Below are 20,023 nucleotides of genomic sequence, written 5' to 3'. Positions count from 1 at the left end.
AAATGGTTTCCATACAACAGCCAGTGCTCATCCCAACAGGTGCCCTCCTCAATGCCCATCACCCACTTTCCCCTCTCCCCCACTCCCCATCAACCCTCAGTTTGTTCTCAGTATCCAAGAGTCTCTTATGGTTTGCTTCCCTACCTCTCTGTAACTTTTTTTTCCTTCCCCTTCCCCTCCCTCATGGTCTTCTGTTAAATTTCTCAAGATCACATGTGGTTTCTATATACAATGGAATACTACTTGGCAATGAGAAACAATGAAATCTGGCCATTTGCAGCAATGTGGATGGAACTGGAAGGTATTGCGCTAAGTGAAATAAGTCAGTCAGAGGAAGACAGATACCATATGTTTTCATTAATATGTTCATGTATACAATACACCCCATTAATGAGTTTTATCAATGTAAAAGTATGTCAAATCAACATATTGTATACCTTAAATAGACACAATGTTATATGTCAGGTATATCTGAATTACAAAAAGAAACTCAGATGGTATTAAATGATCTGGATGTAAATCTTGGCTCTGTTTCTTCTCAGCTAGGTGAGCTTCCTGGCTAGTGCCTCAGTGATCTCATTTGTAACTTGGATTCCCAACCAATTGCTGTGAGGATTAGATGAGTTAATCAATGCATACAATGAACTCAGAACCATGCTTTGTGATAGTAACTAGAGAGCGCCATATAAATGTTTTTTAAATTTTGTTTAATGTTCATTTCTTAGAGAGAGACACACACACAGAGAGAGAGAGAAAGAGAGAGAGAGAGAGAGAGCGAGAGAGAGAGAGAGCAAGCAGGGGAGGGGCAGGGAGAAAAAGAAGGAGACACAAAATCCGAAGCAAGTCGCAGGCTCTGAGCTGTCAGCACAGAGCCCGACACGGGACTCGAATTCACAAACCATGAGATCATGGCCTGAGCAGAAGTCAGCTGCTTAACTGACTGAGCCACCCAGGTGCCCCTAGAGAGCATCACGTAAATGTTAGCAGCTAATATTATTATAGGCCTCATGCATTATAACTGAAAGGCAATGAACAGGAGTGAAATAATTTGAAGCCCCTAAGAAACTGATGCAACAGAAAGCTCATGCACTCTCAGTTATAAGTGGTAACCTATCTAGAAGGGGCTGGCACTCTGTGGGGACTTCATGAACATGCTGTTTATAAGGATACTCTTAAGGTGAAGGGCCTAGGTGTGATAACAAGCCAGAGTCACCACCATATAATGTTATGAACACAGAGAAGCAATAACATGGATGACAAGTCTGTCAGCAGGGCCCCCACAGTGATTCTTTTTTTCTTCCCATACCTATTAGTTTGGCAAGACAGGATCATCTGTCTCAACCATTTCTATTCACTCATTCATTCAACCATCATTAATGGTGCACCTATCTTGTGCCAGGCACCTCACGGATGGGTATGACCCCGTAGTCTAGTTGGAAAAACAAACAAAAGGATGTGTTAATTAATTTAACAAATACTGACTACCTACTATGCATCAGGTGTGTGCTAGGTGCAGGGCATAGTGAGCAAAACAGACAAAAGTCTGTAGCCTCAGAGAACTGACATTCTAAGGAAGAGAAAGATAGTACATGAAATAAGTAGGATGTATATTGCCTATCAGATGGTGACCAGTGCAAAGGAGAAAGATAAAGCAGATGGGGCGCCTACGTGGCTCAGTTGGTGAAGCCTCTGACTTCAGCTCAGGCCCTGTCCCGCCCTGTGGTGACAGCTCAGAGCTTGGAGCCTGTGTCTCCCTCTCTCTCTGCCCCTCCCCCACTCGTTCTCTCGCTCTCTCATAAATAAATAAACTTAAAAAGATTTAAAAAAAAGTGGGGTGCCTGGGTGGCTCAGTCGGTTAAGCATCCGACTTCAGCTCAGGTCACGATCTCGCAGTCTGTGAGTTCGAGCCCCCTATCGGGCTCTGGGCTGATGGCTCAGAGCCTGGAGCCTGCTTCCGATTCTGTGTCTCCCTCTCTCTCTGCCCCTCCCCCGTTCATGCTCTGTCTCTCTCTGTCTCAAAAAAATAAATAAACGTTAAAAAAATAAAAAAATAAAAAATAAAGCAGGCAAGGAACTAGGGAGTGTTCCTCTAAACTGATAAACTGCCCGTACTTTTGATTTGAAGAGTCAGGAGGGCTTTGCTGAGATAAGTACAAGGAGGTGGGGTAACTGCAGTCTAGGGATATGCTTAGAACATATGGGGGCCCCAGGGAAAACCCTGCCTCTTTCCCAGGCCTGTGGAAGGCAGCAACAAAACTCAACATTCCCGAATGCAAGTTCTCCGAGTACGAAATTTTGTTCTCATTCATTGTTCTCAGCCTGGCAGAGTACTGCTCAGAAAAGATGATCTGTAAATACTGACTGAAGAGATATAATGTTTAAGTCAGACAGTCTGCAAACAATTTTTGAGCACCAACTATGCTCAGATTCCCTTGGTCACTGAGCACCTAGGGAGGGATGCTGGGCTCCGCCCTCAAGCAGCCTTGAATCTAGGTGCATGAATTCCCAGTAACGTCAGGACCCAGCGTGGGCACGGTCACACCACACAAAGCTGGACACTCCCAGGCGCGGACACCAGGGGCTCCCCACAGGGTACAGCAGCCTCAGATTTGCCGAGTGGAACGGTGAAGCCGCGGTGCCAGTCCGCACCCCACTGTTGGTGGCGAGGCCCGGCAGACTTCAAACCCCTCCGGACCGAGGGCGGGCGACGAGGCCTCGGGGAGGAAAGCCGAGCACACTGCTCTGGTGCGCCCCAGGCCTCGGATCGCTAAGACCTGGCGGGGACTCCTGCCAAAGACGAGCCCCGGGGCGTCAGCGACCCGCCAGAGCGTAGTCACCCAAAGAGAGGGAACCGGCCGGCTCTGGGCCTTGGGCCGGTCTCGGGACACCGCCCGCCGTCCTCGCCCCGCCCCGGTTGCACCCGCCCCGCCCCGGCCCGTTCCGGCCTCCCTCGGCCCAGTTTCCCCGGTCCCGTCTAGCTGGCGCAGAAGCTGCGGAGCAAAGGTCCCAGCGGCCCGCCCCCTCCCGCCGAGCCCCCGCCCCCAGCCCGCCCCGCTTGGCTAATTCGCCCGGGCAGGCTCGGGGCGCTGCGTGAGCGGCTGCGGGGATCCGGCGAAGCCGGCAGGTGAGTGCGGCGGCGCGGGCTCCGCTCCGGCTCTCGCCCTGGCGGGCGTTCGGCCCCGGGGAGCCGGGTCCGCGGCTCCTGTCTATCGGGGACACCCCTCCCCGCTGTTGCTCCATTCCTGAGGGAGACCAGTCGGTCGGCTGCCCGGCGACTGGCCATCGGGACGCACTGCGTTCCACTCTCCCCCATTCCCGGGCCTCTCTCCCCCACTTCCCCGCTGCCTCTTTCTTCCCGGGCTGTTGCGAGGACTGGTACCTTGTGTCCCAACGTCCCCACCCCGTTCACCATCCCTCTCCACTCCTTCATCCTTTGTCCTCCCGTTTCCCCCTGGATGTGCAAAGGCTTTCCTGGCTTGCGGGGCGTGTGTGCGGGAAAGGAAGGCCGGAGCACACGAGTTGAGTGTCTGGGCTTGAACGATTCCCTGTCTGCCTGAAATTGGGCCCCAAGCTTGGAGAGAAGGCCAAGCCCCCCTGAATGTCCTAGGCGGGGGATGGGATGACCTCATTCACAGCTGCCCGCGTGGCTTCCCTAGGCCTCGAGGTGCGGACCCCCTGGGCGCCCACTTCACATCTGCACCTGAGAGGCAACGAGGAGGGGGGGCTCCTACAAAGGCGTTTGTTGTAGAGTGTTTTGAAACACCACTCATGAGGGGTGGCTCTGTTCTACAGGATGGGGAGAGGGATGGAGGTCTTGGGGTCGCAGCCCTCAAGACACAGACAGAGAATTAGAGTGGAATGAAAGAGGTGCTGTGAGGTCAGAGAAGCAGCTGAATACATGTAGTGTAAATTGATCATTGTCACAATCAACCACCAATGAGCTCTTCCTATTAAGGAAAACATCTGTGAGAAGTGGAGCCCAGGCAATTAGAGACTCGATCTGAGAAATATGGCCCAGGCTCCCAGCTGCTGTCCCATAGACCGCCTGCTTTAAGAGGAAGTTTGGCATTTTCCAGCAGTGTTTTTCTTTTTGTTCTCTTTGAACCCTCAAGGGGACCAGAGAGTTCTTCTCTGTTCTTAAGCCCTGTCTCTTCTGTTACCCACTCCACTTCCCAAAAGCCTTTTCTGTCTCACCCTCACTCCTTTTTCAAACTCACGCCTGTCCTGTGACCATCATTTGTGTGTGTGTGTTTTTTTTCTTTCACATACTGCTTTTTATTTTAGAAAGAAGCGATAGAGTACCTTGTCTTTAATTTGGCTTTTTATAAAATGAGCTCAGGTCCTGGGCTGTGAGCTGGGAGGATATAAAAAGATGACACCTCTGTTTTAATAGACTAAATTTTACTCTGTTATTTAGAAAACTAAAAATAATTCAAAATGTGCTGAAGTTGTTAACTATGAGACATGTACAGCAATGTCTCGTTTCCCTGGATAGTGAGGAAATAGCGTGTCCCATAACTGTGATTTTCACTTCCACTGTAACTGTAGTCTATCCTTTTGAGCACACTTTCTTATGTTATAAAATGAATCTTATTCATATTTTAGAAAATTAATCCTATCAAAAGAGCTGAGGAAATCAGCAAAGCACGGTGGTCGATGGCTCAGGCTTGGGAGGCAGCTGGACCACCACTGGAATCTTGGCTTTGCACTGATTCTCTGTGTGACATGCAGCGTCCTCCACAGATCTCCAGGAATACACTTAGATTTGAAAGAGTTGGGTTTGTTGCTTGTTGCAGCGAGGGCGTCCTCGCAGCTCAGGGAACCCTGGGGCGTCTCAGTAAGTGGGTGTTAGAAAGGAGTTCTAGCATTCAGGCTTGTAGGTGGTTTGGGGGAGAGTTTAAGGAAACAGGACTGAGCTCTGGATTGGATGCTGTCAGGAAGAGGGAGAATTCTATGGAGTATCTTCACAGATCTTGTCTAAAATGAAAGAAGGCTGCAGTGAGGCTAGAGCTGTGGTTGGCCAAGAAGCAGCCGTCATTCGTTAGCCACGACTGGTGGTGGTGGCGGTGGCGGCTGTTTGGTCATTTTTGTGGTTTGGACAGTATTCGCATTTTGAGGTCACACAAGATTACGAGGGGTCCTGTTTTTGTTCTAATTTATCATGACGTCACCCAGAGTGGTCTTGCCTGATGTTGCTGTGCTGAGGCTCTGTTCGTGCTCAACAGGAGCATGCCGGGCCTGCACCTGGCCACCCCAGGGCTGGCTGATAGGACCAGGCCAGCTCCCCGGTGCCAGGGCTACTTTTTTTCTTTGTTTTCTTCCCTCTTTCGTGATATGGACAAGTTGCTTAACATCTTCAAACTTGAGTTTCCATCTCTGCACAATGCCTATTCGGTGTTGTTTTGAAGATTCAATGAGGAAATGCATATAGTGAGAATTTAGCCCAGTGCTGGCACAGCACAGGTACTCTACAGCTCCTCTCTTTATCTAGTGTATTTTGATGTTGAGGTTTCTTCCTCAGGACTACTCAGAACTTCCTCAAAACTAATCAGCCAGAGCTGCTCCAAAGAAGCATCCTTAACTGAGCATGAAGAAGAACTGGGTTCTTTCCAACTCGAAGATTTGATCATTCTGTCACTTGGAACCATTATGAATGGATGCTAATTATGTGTGTTCTAATCTCAGGCCATCATGACCTTGGTGCCTATTTTTCCTTTGCTCCCAGGAGCCAGTGGCCCCAGTTGGCCGGGTGCTTTTCTGATTTGGTATTGTCTTGGTTTCATAGTCTCTTCTTTCAAAATCTGTTGTCCAGGAGTCTGATTCAAACTTCCGTATCCTTACCACATTTGCTTTTGCTTTCTGAGTTCTAATTGTTTTGAGCTGGGTGAGTAAGGACCTTTTGCTAATGGAATTTCTTTTTTTTTTTTTTTTAAGTTTTTATTGAAATTCCAGTTAACATACAATGTAATATTAGTTTCAGGTGTACAATTTAGCAATTCAACACTTCTATGCAATACCCCGTACTCCTCACAAGTGCATTCCTTAGTCCCCATCACCTATTTAACCCATCCCCCCACCCAGCTAGTGAAATTCTTTTTTTCTTTTAAATGTTTATTTATTTTGAGAGAGAGAGAGACAGACAGACAGACACTCCCAAGCAGGCTCCTGGCTGCCAGTGCAGAGCCTAACGTGGGGCTCAAACTCACGAACCATGATATCATGACCTGAGCTGAAATCAAGAGTCAGATGCTTCACTGATTGAGCCACCCAGGTGTCCCATAGCTAATGGAATTCTTAAGGCCTTTTGTGAGAGCCACAATCTGGGGTACAGCTGTGAAATGCAATGGGTTTTTAGGACTTGAGCAATTTAAGCTAGATCTCTCATGAGGCCATTTTTGTCTCCTTTGAGATTGGAGCACACTGGAAATTTGAATCTGAATTCTGACTAATGTTGAATTGAGACCCTATTGTGCTTGTCTGTCAGGCAATGTGGGTTCTAGATCTGTCAGTTGGCTTCCAGGCATAGTATTTAATCTTTCCTGGCTAGACCGTTACTTTAGATATTTGAGAATGGTATGGCAGCTTATTGTTTCCACTGCCACATGATAAACTCGACTGTATTAAATTTCTATCCTGTGTTTTAGCTGGCCTATTATATAAAAAACTCCTAGGAATAAAGAAAAAAAAATAGAAAATGGACCAAGGACACAAATGGTTAAGAAAAGGAAATACAAAAATCCTTTAAACAAAAGATGCTTGATTAAATTCATATTAGAATAACATATCCTAAGACTATACCGAGATATACTGTTTCTCACCTATGATACTGACAAAAATATAAAAGTTTGAGAACTACTGCTGAGACTTTGATACCTTACTGGTGAGACTGCAAAATGGTACAGCCCCTAAAATTATAGATGTATTTACCCATACGTCTAACAATCCCTCTTGTAGGAATCTTCCTTTGGATTCTCCTACCCATGTATGAAGAAGACATGTCCAAGAGTATTTAGTGTGGTATTCTTATGCTAAAAAACGTAGACATAACATACATGATCAGCCCTACAAGACAAACAGTGGTACAGCCACATGATGGAGTATTCAGCTGCAAGGTTGAAGGTACTAACATGGGAAGATTCCCAGCACATCTTGTTACACGATAAAAAAAAATAAGATGTCTGCAGAACAGTGTGCAGACTTCTTTGAACTTGTATTTGTATAAAGAAATACTGTGGTAATATACCTGCAGGGAAGAGCCTTGAAAGGGTAGATGGAATCTGGGGACAAATGAGATTTCACAGTGTATTTTTTTTTTTTTACACAATTTAGATATTTGAGCCATGTAATATATTATGCATTTAAACATAATAAAAAGACACCTCTAGCTTTAACTTCGCAAGAATATATGGATTTTCTTGATTGAATTAGCCTGATTCTAATAAAAACCTATAAAGCAATAGCCACCTGCATTAGCTTTTCCTAAAGCACACTACTCTGTCAAGAAGGAAAATTAACTGTGTTTGATGGTGGATGGAAACAAAATAATTTAGGAGTTCCTTTTCTTTAGCCTCTAATTCCTCTGGGGAGGATTAGTGTCATTACAACAGCTTTGTCATCCACAACAGATGGATTTTATTATGTATATATTTGTTTTCCTTTTTTTTTTTTTTAAATTTATTTTGAGAGTGAGCGAGTAGGGGAGGGGCAGAGAGAGAGAGAATCTGAAACAGGCTCTGGCCTGTCAGTGCAGAGTCTGATGCGGGGCTTGAACACATGAACCATGAGCCAAAACCAAGAGTTGGACACGTAACTGACTGAGCCACCCAGGCGCCCCAAGTTATGTTTTTTAATGGCAAGTCTGATTTGGCTTTTTCAGAAACCTGTTTGACCTGAAGGGAAGTTAGTGAACTCCCTTTCATGTTATACCAGAAAAGAATAGAAATTATAAAACTAGAGATGCAGATACCAATGGTGTATATACTGAGGCAGATTCTGCGGTGGCTCTGCTCTTGGACAAGCAGGATGAATTCCCACAGATCATTGGAGAGACCTTATTTTGTTAAAGGCTCTTTCCGTACATTCGGCAAAATAAATCTTGCACGCTACCCTGGATCCACTTTCAGCAGGTATGTCCCCCACCAATCTGCTTCCTCCTGAATTTCCTTTCTTGGTACCTGGCATCTCTATCTCCTTGGCCAACCCACACCTGACATACCTGGAGACCATCCTTTGGAGTCCCTTTCCATACCACCCTCACATCCAACCAGAGTTCAGGGGAAACCACCAAATCAGCATCTTTTCTATCCTTACACTGATGACATAGTTCAGTATAACCATTTGACGTCCATCTCTAATCTTGTTCCCTCCCAGCTGGTTTCCTGTTTTGCTTCCGGAAGATCTTGCTAATGGTCCACTCTTGATTGCGTTGCTCCCTGTACAACCCCTCTGATGGCTCCTGCTGCTCTGGCCCCCAGCAAGGGAGGCACGGCTTGCATGGCCTGGACCAAGGCTTCCTCATCCCTGTCCTTTGCCCTTCTCTGCTCTAGAACTGTGCACTCCAATGAGAAAACCAATCCCAGAGCTTGAAAGGTAATTCTGTATCTGTCAAGCAAGTGGTGATGGGTATACTTACACAAAATGATGTCTCGTGGACCATGATGAGCTTGTCAGTCACAAATCTTGCCATGCACGATCTTCCCCACCCCTTCCACCACCTCCTGCAAATGCCAGGCTTTTATAATTGCTGATCCTCTGCCTGTTTCTACTTAGTCCACAAAATGCAGTTGGATCCTGTGTACTTCAGGAGGACTTCTCTGACCGTATGCTTCTCTCCAGTTGGATTTAGAACCCTTTTCTTGGTTCATTTCTTATGACGATGTCAATATCTAGCATAAACCCTAGCTGTTTATGTTTCTATCTGGCCACCAAACTAGTAGCTCATCAAGGAGAGAGATTACTTTATATATTTATTGAAGTATAGTTGACACCCACTGTTATATTAGTTTCAGATGTATAGTATATGATTTGACAACTCTAACTTATGCACACCACAACTGTAGCTACTGCCTGCCACTATACAAGGCTTTTGCAATACCATTGACTATATTCCTTTTGCTGTACCTTTCATCCCTGTGACTTATTCTATAGCTGGAAGCCTGTAGCTTCCACTCCCCTTCACCCATCTCCCTACCCCACCCCTCTGGCAACCATCAGTTTGTTCTCTGTGTCATGGCTCTGTTTCTGCTTTTGTTTGTTTATTTGATTCCACATATAAGTGAAATCCTCTGGTTATTTGCCTTTGATTTACTGAACCTAATACCCTCTAGGTCCCTTCATGTTGTTGCAAATGGCACGATCTCATTCTTTTTTATGGCTGAGTATTATTCCATCACACACACACACCACATCTTATTTATTCATTTGTCTGTCAGGGGACACTTGGGTTGCTTCCATATCTTGGCTGTTGTAAATGCTGCAGTAAACATAGGGTGCATATATCTTTTCAAATTAGCATTTTTGTTTTGAGTAAATTCCAGTAGTGGGATTACTGGATCATATGGTGTTTCTATTTTTAATATTTTGAGGGAGCTGCATATTGTTTTCCATAGCAGCTGCACCAATTTACATTCCCACCAAGAGTGCATGAGGGTTCCTTTTTCTCCACATCCTCACTATCACTTATTACTTCTTGTCTTTTTGATTCTAGCCATTCTGAGTGGTGTGAAGTGATATCTTATTATAGTTTTGATTTGCATTTTCCTAGTAATTAGTGCTGTTGAGCATCTTTTCATGTGTCTGTTGGCCATCTGTGTAGAGATAGATTACTTTTTATATCAGTATCCTAAGTGCTTAATGCAAGTACCTGTGTGTAGTAGGCACTTAAGGACAATTAGTGAATGATTCAGGAAATGTTTCAATAAGTGAATAAGTGTTCAGCACAAGCAAGCAATTTAATATAGTGAGAATGAATTACAGATGAGAGTCTGAGCATAGGGACTTTTCCTTCCTTGCTGTTCACTGTTTATCAAAAAGTAACTTTTTATGTTTTAGAACACTTTCCTTAAATGTTTATTCTTACTGTTAATACACAAGAACATAGGGAGCCAAACAATAATCAGAGAAAAGGCACTTGAGAGAAGGGCGAGTGATAAGTAAGGCAAACATTTTCTGATGTCCTAGAGGAGGTTCATGTTAAAGCAAGCAGGTTCAACTAGTTAATGTCTAAGACTAATCCCAGCTCTCAAACTCTGTGATTTTCTATCTGTGTGACTGCCAGACACAAGGGTACAAATACAAATAAACCACATTTCTTATCCATTGGATAATTTAATCTTTGAGCATGGATAATTAAAAAAAAAAAACACCTTATTTCACTTGTGCTTTTTTTGAGTAATAATTACATGTGTGTGTATTTATGTGTATGCACATATATATATTCGTGTTTGTGTGTGTATATAGTCTATATGTATATAACTAGGTTCAATTTATATATTGTGAGTTGTTAATAACGTTTGCCCATATTTCTATTACAGTGTTTTAAAAACAATTTGTAAAAGATTTTTTTACAAGTATTTTTTATAAGTATTCTAATTGTTTTTTTTATAAATATTGTAAGTATTTTCTCAGTTTTCTGTTTGTCTTCCTAAAGGCCTTTCTCATCCTACAATTGAACAAATATTTGTATTTTTAACTAGTACTTCTATAGTTTCATTTTTCCTCAAAAACCCTCAAATCCATTGAGAATTTTCTCTTGTGTATGGCATGAGCTGGGAATCTGGCTGTATATTTTTTTTCAGATGATAAGCCCATTCTTCTGACACCATTTATGGAATAGTCTATACTTCTTCTACTGAATACAGTATTTTATATCTTCCAGGGTGTTTCTTCTTTTTCCCCACAGCTGAAGAGTGATGAGGTCTTCATTTCTGAATTAAAAAGGAATAGTTCCTTTCCATTTGTGAATAGGGGAAATCACACAGTGTGGAGAAAAAGCACATTAACCCTTCAAAGAAGAGGTCCTACCTTTGTATCTTACAAATTAGGGTTGTCAGTATGTTGGTCAACAAATATTCCCATGTGTCTGCCTTCTAGATATATTTCCTGACCATTGTGGCTGGCTCAGCCCGTATGACTGCTTCTGATGAATTGTGAGTGAACGTGTTCTGTGTCACTTTGAGGCCAGAGCATGTAATTGCTGGTGTGAACTCTTTCCTGTTGGGTGATGATTGACAGTATTCAAGAAGGAGGCTTCCCCTTTAGTCTGGACCCTTCAATGACTACAATGGCAAAAGTTTTCTTGTCCTCCTGTGTTGGAAGTGTAGCATGGCCCATAGATAAACCTTTCTTGTTATAAGCCACTAATATTTGGAACTTATTTTTTTCTGAAGCACAACCTAGCCTATCTTCACTTACACACCTGTTCTCTTTCAGTATTCAATTTAATTTTTTGTCATCAACTGAACTCACACTAGTTTTGTAGGGAGGAGATAGGATTGACACTAGGGAGAAATAAGGCAATTTTAGAAAAAAAATAGGTGAGATAATAACTTCCTATTTAATTTGAGGGTAACTTTTTTTTTTCCAGGTAATTTGGGGCTCTCATCATGTTTGCCAAAGCAACAAGGAATTTTCTTAAAGAAGTTGATTCTGGAGGTGACCTGATTCCAGTATCAACCTTGAATGACTCTGATAAATTACAGCTTCTAGGTCTGGTGACCAAAAAAAAGAGACTCTGGTGCTGGCAGAGACCCAAGTACCAGTTTTTATCTGTCACCCTTGGAGATGTGCTTACAGGAGACCAGTTTCAGAGTCCAGGTAGGTTCCTTTGGGTATATGCTGCAGTTAGTTCCAGAAAGATGATGATTCATCTTCTAGGTTACATGCTGTCTTGAGTGATTGTAAGGTGACATCTTATAATGAATTCTCCTGTTTCTTTGCATACTGTTCTTAGAGATATACCCTTTCTTTAAATGAACAAAATTCTACAGGGCAGACATGAAAAGTTATAGCTTAAGTTTTAAAAAATAATATTGAAGTTTGTGATGTAAAATTAAGACATGTAAAATTAAGGCCCACCGTAGGTGTTGTGGCCACTGAGCATGAATAGGTTGATTCAGATCCTACATATCCAATGGGAGGGTGTGAAAAGTTTTATTACTCACATAATGAAGCTTTCTGGGGAGACCAGGATAGGCTCTCAAGCTGGTCCAGAAATAGCTGGAGAAGAGGGGAGATAAAGTGGTAGAATTTCTGTGTAGCACTTTGTATAACCTAAGACTTCCATTTATCAGAAAATGACATTGTTCTGGCCTAAATCCAGTAGATACATTGAGTATTTGCTATGTGCCAGGCTCTGCATTATGTGATTTAGGTACATCAACTTGTAACAGAATTCATCAGGAAGGCATTATCTCCAAATTAGATATGAGAAAACTGAGGCTCAGGGAGATGAATTTTAGCCAGTTCTTCTAGCTAGGAATATTAGAATAGTGATTACAATCTTGAGCTCTTAACAACTGTTCTATGCTGCTCCCCTAAGAATTTCCCAAAGTGTTTGTATTCCATAGGATACAAATAAAATAGGAAAAGCCTTTGAATTGAGGGCATTTTCACAGTCTTCTTATTTTTGGTAGTGGTGAGGGAGATGATTCTCTGTTTTGTAAATTGCAAAGATAATGATGGGTGATTAATTCTCATTAACCTTTGTTGAGGAACAGGCTTTCTTGACTGGAGTGAAAGAAATACAGGTGTTGGGGGCAGTGAGTGGTTAGAAAGAAGGCTTTCAGACTTCAGGAAGATTGGAATGCCTTATGAAGTATAAGAGTATAAGTATAAGGAGCCCAAGTGATCCTTGGGGCAGAGAAATGAAAAAAGCCCAGTGTGAAGTTCTAAAGAGCCTCTAAGTGTAGCCATACCAAATGACAGTGACTGAGACTATTTTTATGGTGGTATTTGGTTGGATTAGAGATGAGAACACTAGAAATCTGGAGACATGAGGCTGGCAATTCAGAGATGAAATCATCAGATGTTTATCTTTAGTGTCCAGAAAAGAAGGGTAGAGCTTGAAGGCAATGGGATAGCCATCTGGATGTGACCAGATGAGATAGTAATTCATGGAGGACTTGATGGAAGCTGGGACACTTGGTGGGTGGTGGCATCTTCCTAAGTCTGGGAAGCCGGAAAGTAAGGGTAGAGAATCTGGAGCTTGTGTGTTCCAGGATGGTGTTGGAGTGAGGGAGGGAGGGCAGGCATGACAACTGACTTTATCAGGAATAGAGATAAGGTATGATAAGGAATTAAATGGCTGGGTAGAGGTCAGTATAAACAGGTAAGTGTGGGGAGGGGAATTTTTTTCATAGAGATGGTAATGAAGGCCCAGGGAATGTTCTCTAAGATGGGTGGGAAGGGAAGGGAAGATGCCCAGGGTCTACTTGGCTGACCTGCTAGATATCACATAAGGCAGACCTCTCTGTTGTGAGCGGAGGCTGCTGTTTTCACTCTGCTTAGGTATCAACCTCATGAAGTCCCTTTATAGTCTTTACCCTGGAAAAGTGCACATTTAAAATAATCTATTTTATAATCTGGATAGTGTTTAAATGGATGCTTGCTTGAAATTTTATTTATTTTTTAAGTAATCTCTATGCCCAATGTGGGGCTAAAACACAACCCTGAGATCAAGAGTCGCATGCTCTTTTGACTGAGCCAGCCAGGCACCCCTGGATGCTTGCTTCAACATTATTTGTTAAACTCTTTAGATACTTTTTGTGCACCTATCTATATACGTATATATTGGAATTGAAATCCAAAAACAAAAAACAAACAAACAAAAAAAGCACCTGGTAGAACCGCTGGCCACCAGTTCACATCGTACTGGCTCCATTTTCCTTTTCACATACACAGCATGGCTGCCAGACTTCCAGTTTGAATGCAAACTTCATGTTTCTCATGGATTTCCACAGGACTGGAAAGGTAGGTGACCTAAGGCAGAGAGGTGGCCGTATTATCATCAGACTCCTTTGCATGTCTCATTCACTCCAGCGGTTGTGGAGTCGGACTTTGTGAAATATGAGGGCAAGTTTCAAAACCAGCTGAGTGGGTCCATCGAGACGGCACTAGGGAAGGTCAAGCTGAGTATTGGAGGCAAAGGCCTTGTGGAAAGGCAGTCTTCATTTGGAACCCTGAGGAAGCAGGAGGTGGATTTGCAGCAGCTCATGAGAGATTCCACTCACAGGTAATGAGAATTCTGTTTGGCATTTTGGATTTTGACATGTGTCCCATTTAAAGGTCATTCATTTGGACCTTTGTAAAAAGGGTGACCGATGGGAACTTCGCCCCAAAGCAAACATTATTGAATGCCTGTCGTGCTGAAACTTGACGAGAACTTATCTTTTACTCTGGAATTTCTTTTAGTGTGAGTGGTGAGACCTGGAAAGCACCATTTTTTTTTTAAATAAGGTATAATTAATATATAACGTTGTATTGTTTCAGGTGTACAGCCTAATGATTTGCTATTTGTCTATATTGCAAAATGATCACCACAGTAAGTCTAGGTAATACCTGTCACCATGCATAGTTGTAAATACAATTTTTCCTGTGATGAGAAATTTTCAGATTTATTCTCTTAGCAACTTTCAAGCAGGCAATACAGAATTATTCACTATAGTCCTTGTACTGTAAGTTACATCCCCATGACTTATTTATTTCATAACTGCAGGTTTGTACCTTTTGATCTTCTTTTTTTTTTTTTTTTTTTTTTTTAAATTTTTTTAACGTTTTTTTATTTTTGAGACAGAGAGAGACAGAGCATGAACGGGGGAGGGTCAGAGAGAGGGAGACACAGAATCTGAAACAGGCTCCAGGCTCTGAGCTGTCAGCACAGAGCCCGACGCGGGGCTCGAACTCACGGACCGCGAGATCATGACCTGAGCCGAAGTCGGACGCTTAACCGACCGAGCCACCCAGGCGCCCCCCTTTTGATCTTCTTTACCCACTTTACCTACCCCTCACCCTCTACCTCCAGTAATCACTAATATAGTCTGTATATGTATGAGCTCATTTGTTGTGATTCCATATATAAGTGAGATCATGCTGTATTTGTCTTTGTCTGACTTAGTTCACTTAGCGTAATGCCTTCAAGGTCCATCCGTGTTGTTGCAGATGGCAAGATTTCCTTCTTATATGTGGCTGAATAATATTCCATTGTATATGTATTAAGTTAGGTTCCTGACCGATTCCAACAGTGTCTGAGAATTCAACTCAATGCTGACACTATCTACGTAAAGATAGTATCAGATTCACAGGTGAAAGATTCAGTCCTAAAAACTGCCTTCAACCCTTACTCTGTATCAGATGCCAGCAGCAAGCCCAGGCTGTTAGTTATGCTTCTGACCACCTGGCTACAGATTGGAGGTTCCCGTGACCTCCTCCTTGGACTTTAGATGCCATTCACACGTCTAAGTTATTACCTGTACTTCTGGCCAACTGGCTAAAAACCAGATTCCTATGATTCCTTTCTTGAGTTCAATTAATTTGTTAGAGAAGCTAACAGAACTTGGTAACATTTTACATACTAGGTCACTGGTTTATTATAAAAGGATATAACTTAGGAACAGCCAGGTAGAAGGGATGCATAGGGTTGGGTGGGAGAAAAGGGCGTGGAGCCTCCATGCTCTCTCCAGGTCACCACTCTTTCCAAATCTTCACGTGTTCACTAATCTGGAAACTCTCTGAATGCTGTCTGGGTTTTTAGGGAGGCTTTATTACATAGGCATGATTGATTAAATCATCATCGGCCTGTGATGACTGATTCAACCTTCAGCCCCTCTCCCCACGCTAGAGATTGGGGTGGGGGTACTGAAAGTTAAAATCTTGTAATTACACTGTTGGCTCCCCAGGTAACCAGACCCCATCTTTAGGTTAACTAAGGACTTTCCAAAAGCCACTTCTATCCCTCTTACCACAGGAAATTCCAAGGGTTTTAGGAGCTCTATGCCAGAAACTGGATTAAAGACCAAGTTTAAAGACTATATATTTCCTACTATAAATCACAATATAACATATACGCCCTATTTTCTTATCTATTCATCCATATGTGGACACTTAGATTGTTTCTATATCTTGGCTGTTGTAAATAATGCTGCAGTGAACATGGAGTGCAGATTGTTTAAATACTTTACATAAATACCCGCAAGTGAAATTTCTGGATTATATGGTAGTTCTATTTAAAATTTTTGAGGGACCTTCATACTGTTTTTCATAGTGGTGGCACCAGTTCATGACTCCACCAACAGAGCCAAGGTTCCCATTTCTCCACATCCCCTCCAACTCTTGTTATTTCTTGCCTTTTTGATATTAGCTATTCTAACAGGTGGGAGGTGATCTCATTGTGGTTTTGATTTGCAGTTCCTTGATAATTAGTGGTGACAAGCATCTTTTCGTGTGGCCATTGGCTATCTGTAGGTCTTCTTTGGAAAAATATCTATTCAGATCTGCCCATTTAAAAAATTGGATTTCTTTTTTGCTATTGAATTGTATGAGCTCTTTATTTTATATATTAACCCTGTATCAGGTATGTGATTTGCAATATTTTTTCCCATTCAGTAGGTTGCTTTTTCATTTTGGTGATGGTTTCCTTTGCTGTGCAGAAGATTTTTAGTTTAGATGTAGTCCCACTTGTTTATTTTTATGTTTGTTGCTTTTGCTTTTGGTGTCAGATTCAAAAAGTCATCGCCAAGACCAATGCCAGGGAACTTACCACCTATGTTTTCTTCTAGGACTTTTATGGTTTCAGGTGTAACATTCAAATCTTTAACCCATTTCAGTTAATTTAAAAAAATTTTTTTTAATCTTTATTTTTGAGAGAGTGAGACAGAGTGTGAGTGGGGGAGGGGCACAGAGAGAGGGAGACACAGAATCTGAAGCAGGCTCCAGGCTCCGAGCTGTCAGCATAGAGCCCGATGCGGGGCTCGAACTCAAGAACCGTGAGATTGTGACCTGAACTGAAGTCGGACGCCCAACCAACTGTGCCACCCAGGCATCCCTTGAGTTAATTTTTGTGTATGGTGTAAGATAGTGGTCCAGATTTATTCTTTTGCATGTGACTGTCCAGTTTTCCCCACACCATTTATTGAAGAGACTGTTCTTTCTCCATCGTATATTCTTGGCTCCCTTGTAATTAATTAAATGACCACATATATATGCATAGGTTTATTTCTGGGCTCTCTATTCTGTTCCATTGATCTATATGTCTGTTCTTACACCAGTACCATACTGTTTTGTTTTTTTTTTTAATTTTTTTTTTCAACGTTTATTTATTTTTGGGACAGAGAGAGACAGAGCATGAGCAGGGGAGGGGCAGAGAGAGAGGGAGACACAGAATCGGAAGCAGGCTCCAGGCTCTGAGCCATCAGCCCAGAGCCCGACGCGGGGCTCGAACTCACGGACCGCGAGATTGTGACCTGGCTGAAGTCAGACGCTTAACCGACTGCGCCACCCAGGCGCCCCAGTACCATACTGTTTTGATTACTGCAGTTTTGTAATATAGTTTGAAATGAGGCCATGTGATGCCTCCAGCTTTGTTCTTCTTTTTTAAAGATTGCTTTGGCTACTTAGGGACTTTTCTGGTTCCATTTAAATTTTAGAATTGTTTTTTCTATTTCTGTGATAAGTGCATTGGAATTTGATGGGAATTACATTAAATCTGTAGATTGTTTTGGGTAGTAGGGACATTTTAACAGTATCTTCCAATCTGTTAACACAGAATATCTTATTTATTTCTTTTTCAACTTATTTTATAAGTGTCTTACAGTTTTCAGTGTACAGAATATTCACCTTCTTAAATTTATTCTAAAGTGTTTTATTTTTATGCAATTATAAATGGAATTGTTTTCTTAATTTCTCTTTTTGAATGTTCATTATTAGTGTATAGAAATGCAACAGATTTTTACGTATAGATTTTGTATCCTGGAACTTCACTGAATTTATTAGTTCTAACAGTTTTTTGGTGGAGTTTTTAGGGCTGTCTCTGTAATGTCCTGTCATATGCAAATAGTGGTAGTTTTACTTCTTCCTTTCCTGTTTGGATGCATTTTATTTCTTTTCCTTGCCTCATCACTCTGGTTTGGACTTCCCAGACTATGTTGAGTAAAGTGGTGAGAGTGGGCATCTTTGTCTTGTTCCTGCTCTTACAGGTAAAGCTTCCAGATTTTCACTGTTGAGTATGATGTTAGCTGTGAGCTTGTCATATACGGCCTTTTACATTGAGGTATGTTCCCTCTGTACCTACTTTGTTGAGAGGTGTTCTCATAAAGGGATGCTGAATTTTGTCGACAGTGCTTTTTTTTGCACCTATTGAGGTGATCATATTATTGTTACCTTACATTTGGTGAAGGTGGTGTATCACATTGATTCATGCATATTGAACCATTCTTGTATCCTTGGTGTAAATCCCACTTGATGATTATGTATTATCCTTTAATGTGGTGTTTTATTTGGTTTGCTAATATTTTGTTGAAGATATATGCATCTATGTCCATCATGGATATTGGCCTGTAATTTTTTTCTTTTTTTAAACTGAGGTATAATTGACATGCAACATTATATTAGTTTCAAGTGTACAACATAAAGATTTGATATTTGTATACATTGTGAAATAATCACCACAATAAGTCTTGTTAATATCTGTTACCCTAGTGGCATATAATTTTCTTTTCTGTGGTGTTGTTGTCTACGTTCTGTATCAGGGTAATGCTGGCATTATAAAATGAGTTTGGAAGTGTGTTCTCTTCTATTTGGAAGAATTTGAAAAGGATTGCTATTCTTTAAATGTTTGGTAGAATTCACCCATGGAGTTATCTGGTCCTGGACTTGTGTTTGTTGGGAGATTTTGAATACTACTACAATCTCCTTATTAGTAATTGGTCTGTTTAGATTTTTACTTTTTTTCCTGGTTCAGTCTTGGTAGGTTGTATGTTTCTAGGTATTCGTTTCTTTTAGGTTGTCCCATTTGTTGGCATATAATTGTTCATTGTAGTCTTTTATGATCCTTTGTGTTTCTGTGGTACCAGTTGTAATACCTTCTCTTTGATTTCTGATTTTATTTGAATCCTTTTCTTGGTGAGTCTAGCTACAAGTTTGTCAATTTTGTCTTTCTTTCCAAAGAACCAGACCATAATTTCATCGATCTTTTCTGTTGTCTTATTGGTCCCTATTTCATTTATTTCTGCTCTGATTTTGTTATTTCCATTCTTCTCTTAAGTTTGGGCTTTGTTCTTTTTCTAGTTCCTTGAGGTGAAATGTTAAGTTGTTTATTTGGGATCTTGTTTCTTGAAGTGTAGGCATTTATTGATAATTACTTCCCTCTTAGAACTGCTTTTGTTGCATCCCGTAAGTTTTGATGTATTGTATTTCTGTTTTCATTTGTCCCAAGGTATTTTTTTTTTTTGTCTTTTGATTCATTTTTGACCCATTGGTTGTTCCATAGCATGTCATTTAATGTCCACATAATGGTGAATTTTCCAGTTTTCTTCTGGTAATTGGTTTTATCATAATGGTCAAAACAGATTCTTGATAAATTTACTAAGACTTGTGGCCTAACCTCTGGTCTATCCTTGAGAATGTCCCAGATGCACTTGAGAGGAATGTGTATTCTACCGCTTTTGGATAGAATGTTCTGTATGTATCTGTTAAGTTCTTCTAGTCTAATGTGTCCTTTAAAGCTGATGTTTCCTTACTGATAATTTGTCTGAGATGATCTATCCATTGGTGAATGTGGATTGTTAAAGTCTTATACTGTAATTGTATTGCTGTCTATTTCTTTAGGTCTATTAATATTTGCTCTATGTGTTTAGGTGCTCCACTATGTTAGATGCATAAATATTTACAAATGTTATATACTCTTGTTGGGTTGACTCCTTTAACATTAAATAATGCTCTTCTTTGTTATTACAGTTTTTTGTTCTAGTTCCTTGAGGTATAAGTATAACTGGCCCAAATTTCTTTCGTTTCCATTTTTAAAAAAATTTTG

At 41.7% G+C, this 20,023-nt stretch overlaps 1 protein-coding gene across 1 annotated transcript in view; it reads left to right on the top strand.

The window, feature by feature from the left end:
* Positions 1-3,075: 3,075 nt before the first annotated feature.
* GSDME (gasdermin E) overlaps positions 3,076-20,023 on the top strand; it is a 64,978-nt gene continuing 48,030 nt past the window's right edge. The window contains exons 1-3 of the mRNA XM_047827124.1: positions 3,076-3,124; positions 11,585-11,814; positions 14,038-14,230. Coding sequence (XP_047683080.1) covers positions 11,604-11,814; positions 14,038-14,230 — 404 coding nt within the window. The 5' untranslated portion in view covers positions 3,076-3,124; positions 11,585-11,603. The remainder of the gene's footprint in view (positions 3,125-11,584; positions 11,815-14,037; positions 14,231-20,023) is intronic.

This window comes from Prionailurus viverrinus, chromosome A2 (genome assembly GCF_022837055.1).
Source record: "Prionailurus viverrinus isolate Anna chromosome A2, UM_Priviv_1.0, whole genome shotgun sequence".
Classification (NCBI taxonomy): domain Eukaryota; kingdom Metazoa; phylum Chordata; class Mammalia; order Carnivora; family Felidae; genus Prionailurus; species Prionailurus viverrinus.
The sequence above is the reverse complement of the archived record's forward strand: the minus strand, read 5'-3'. Positions and strand labels throughout refer to the sequence as shown.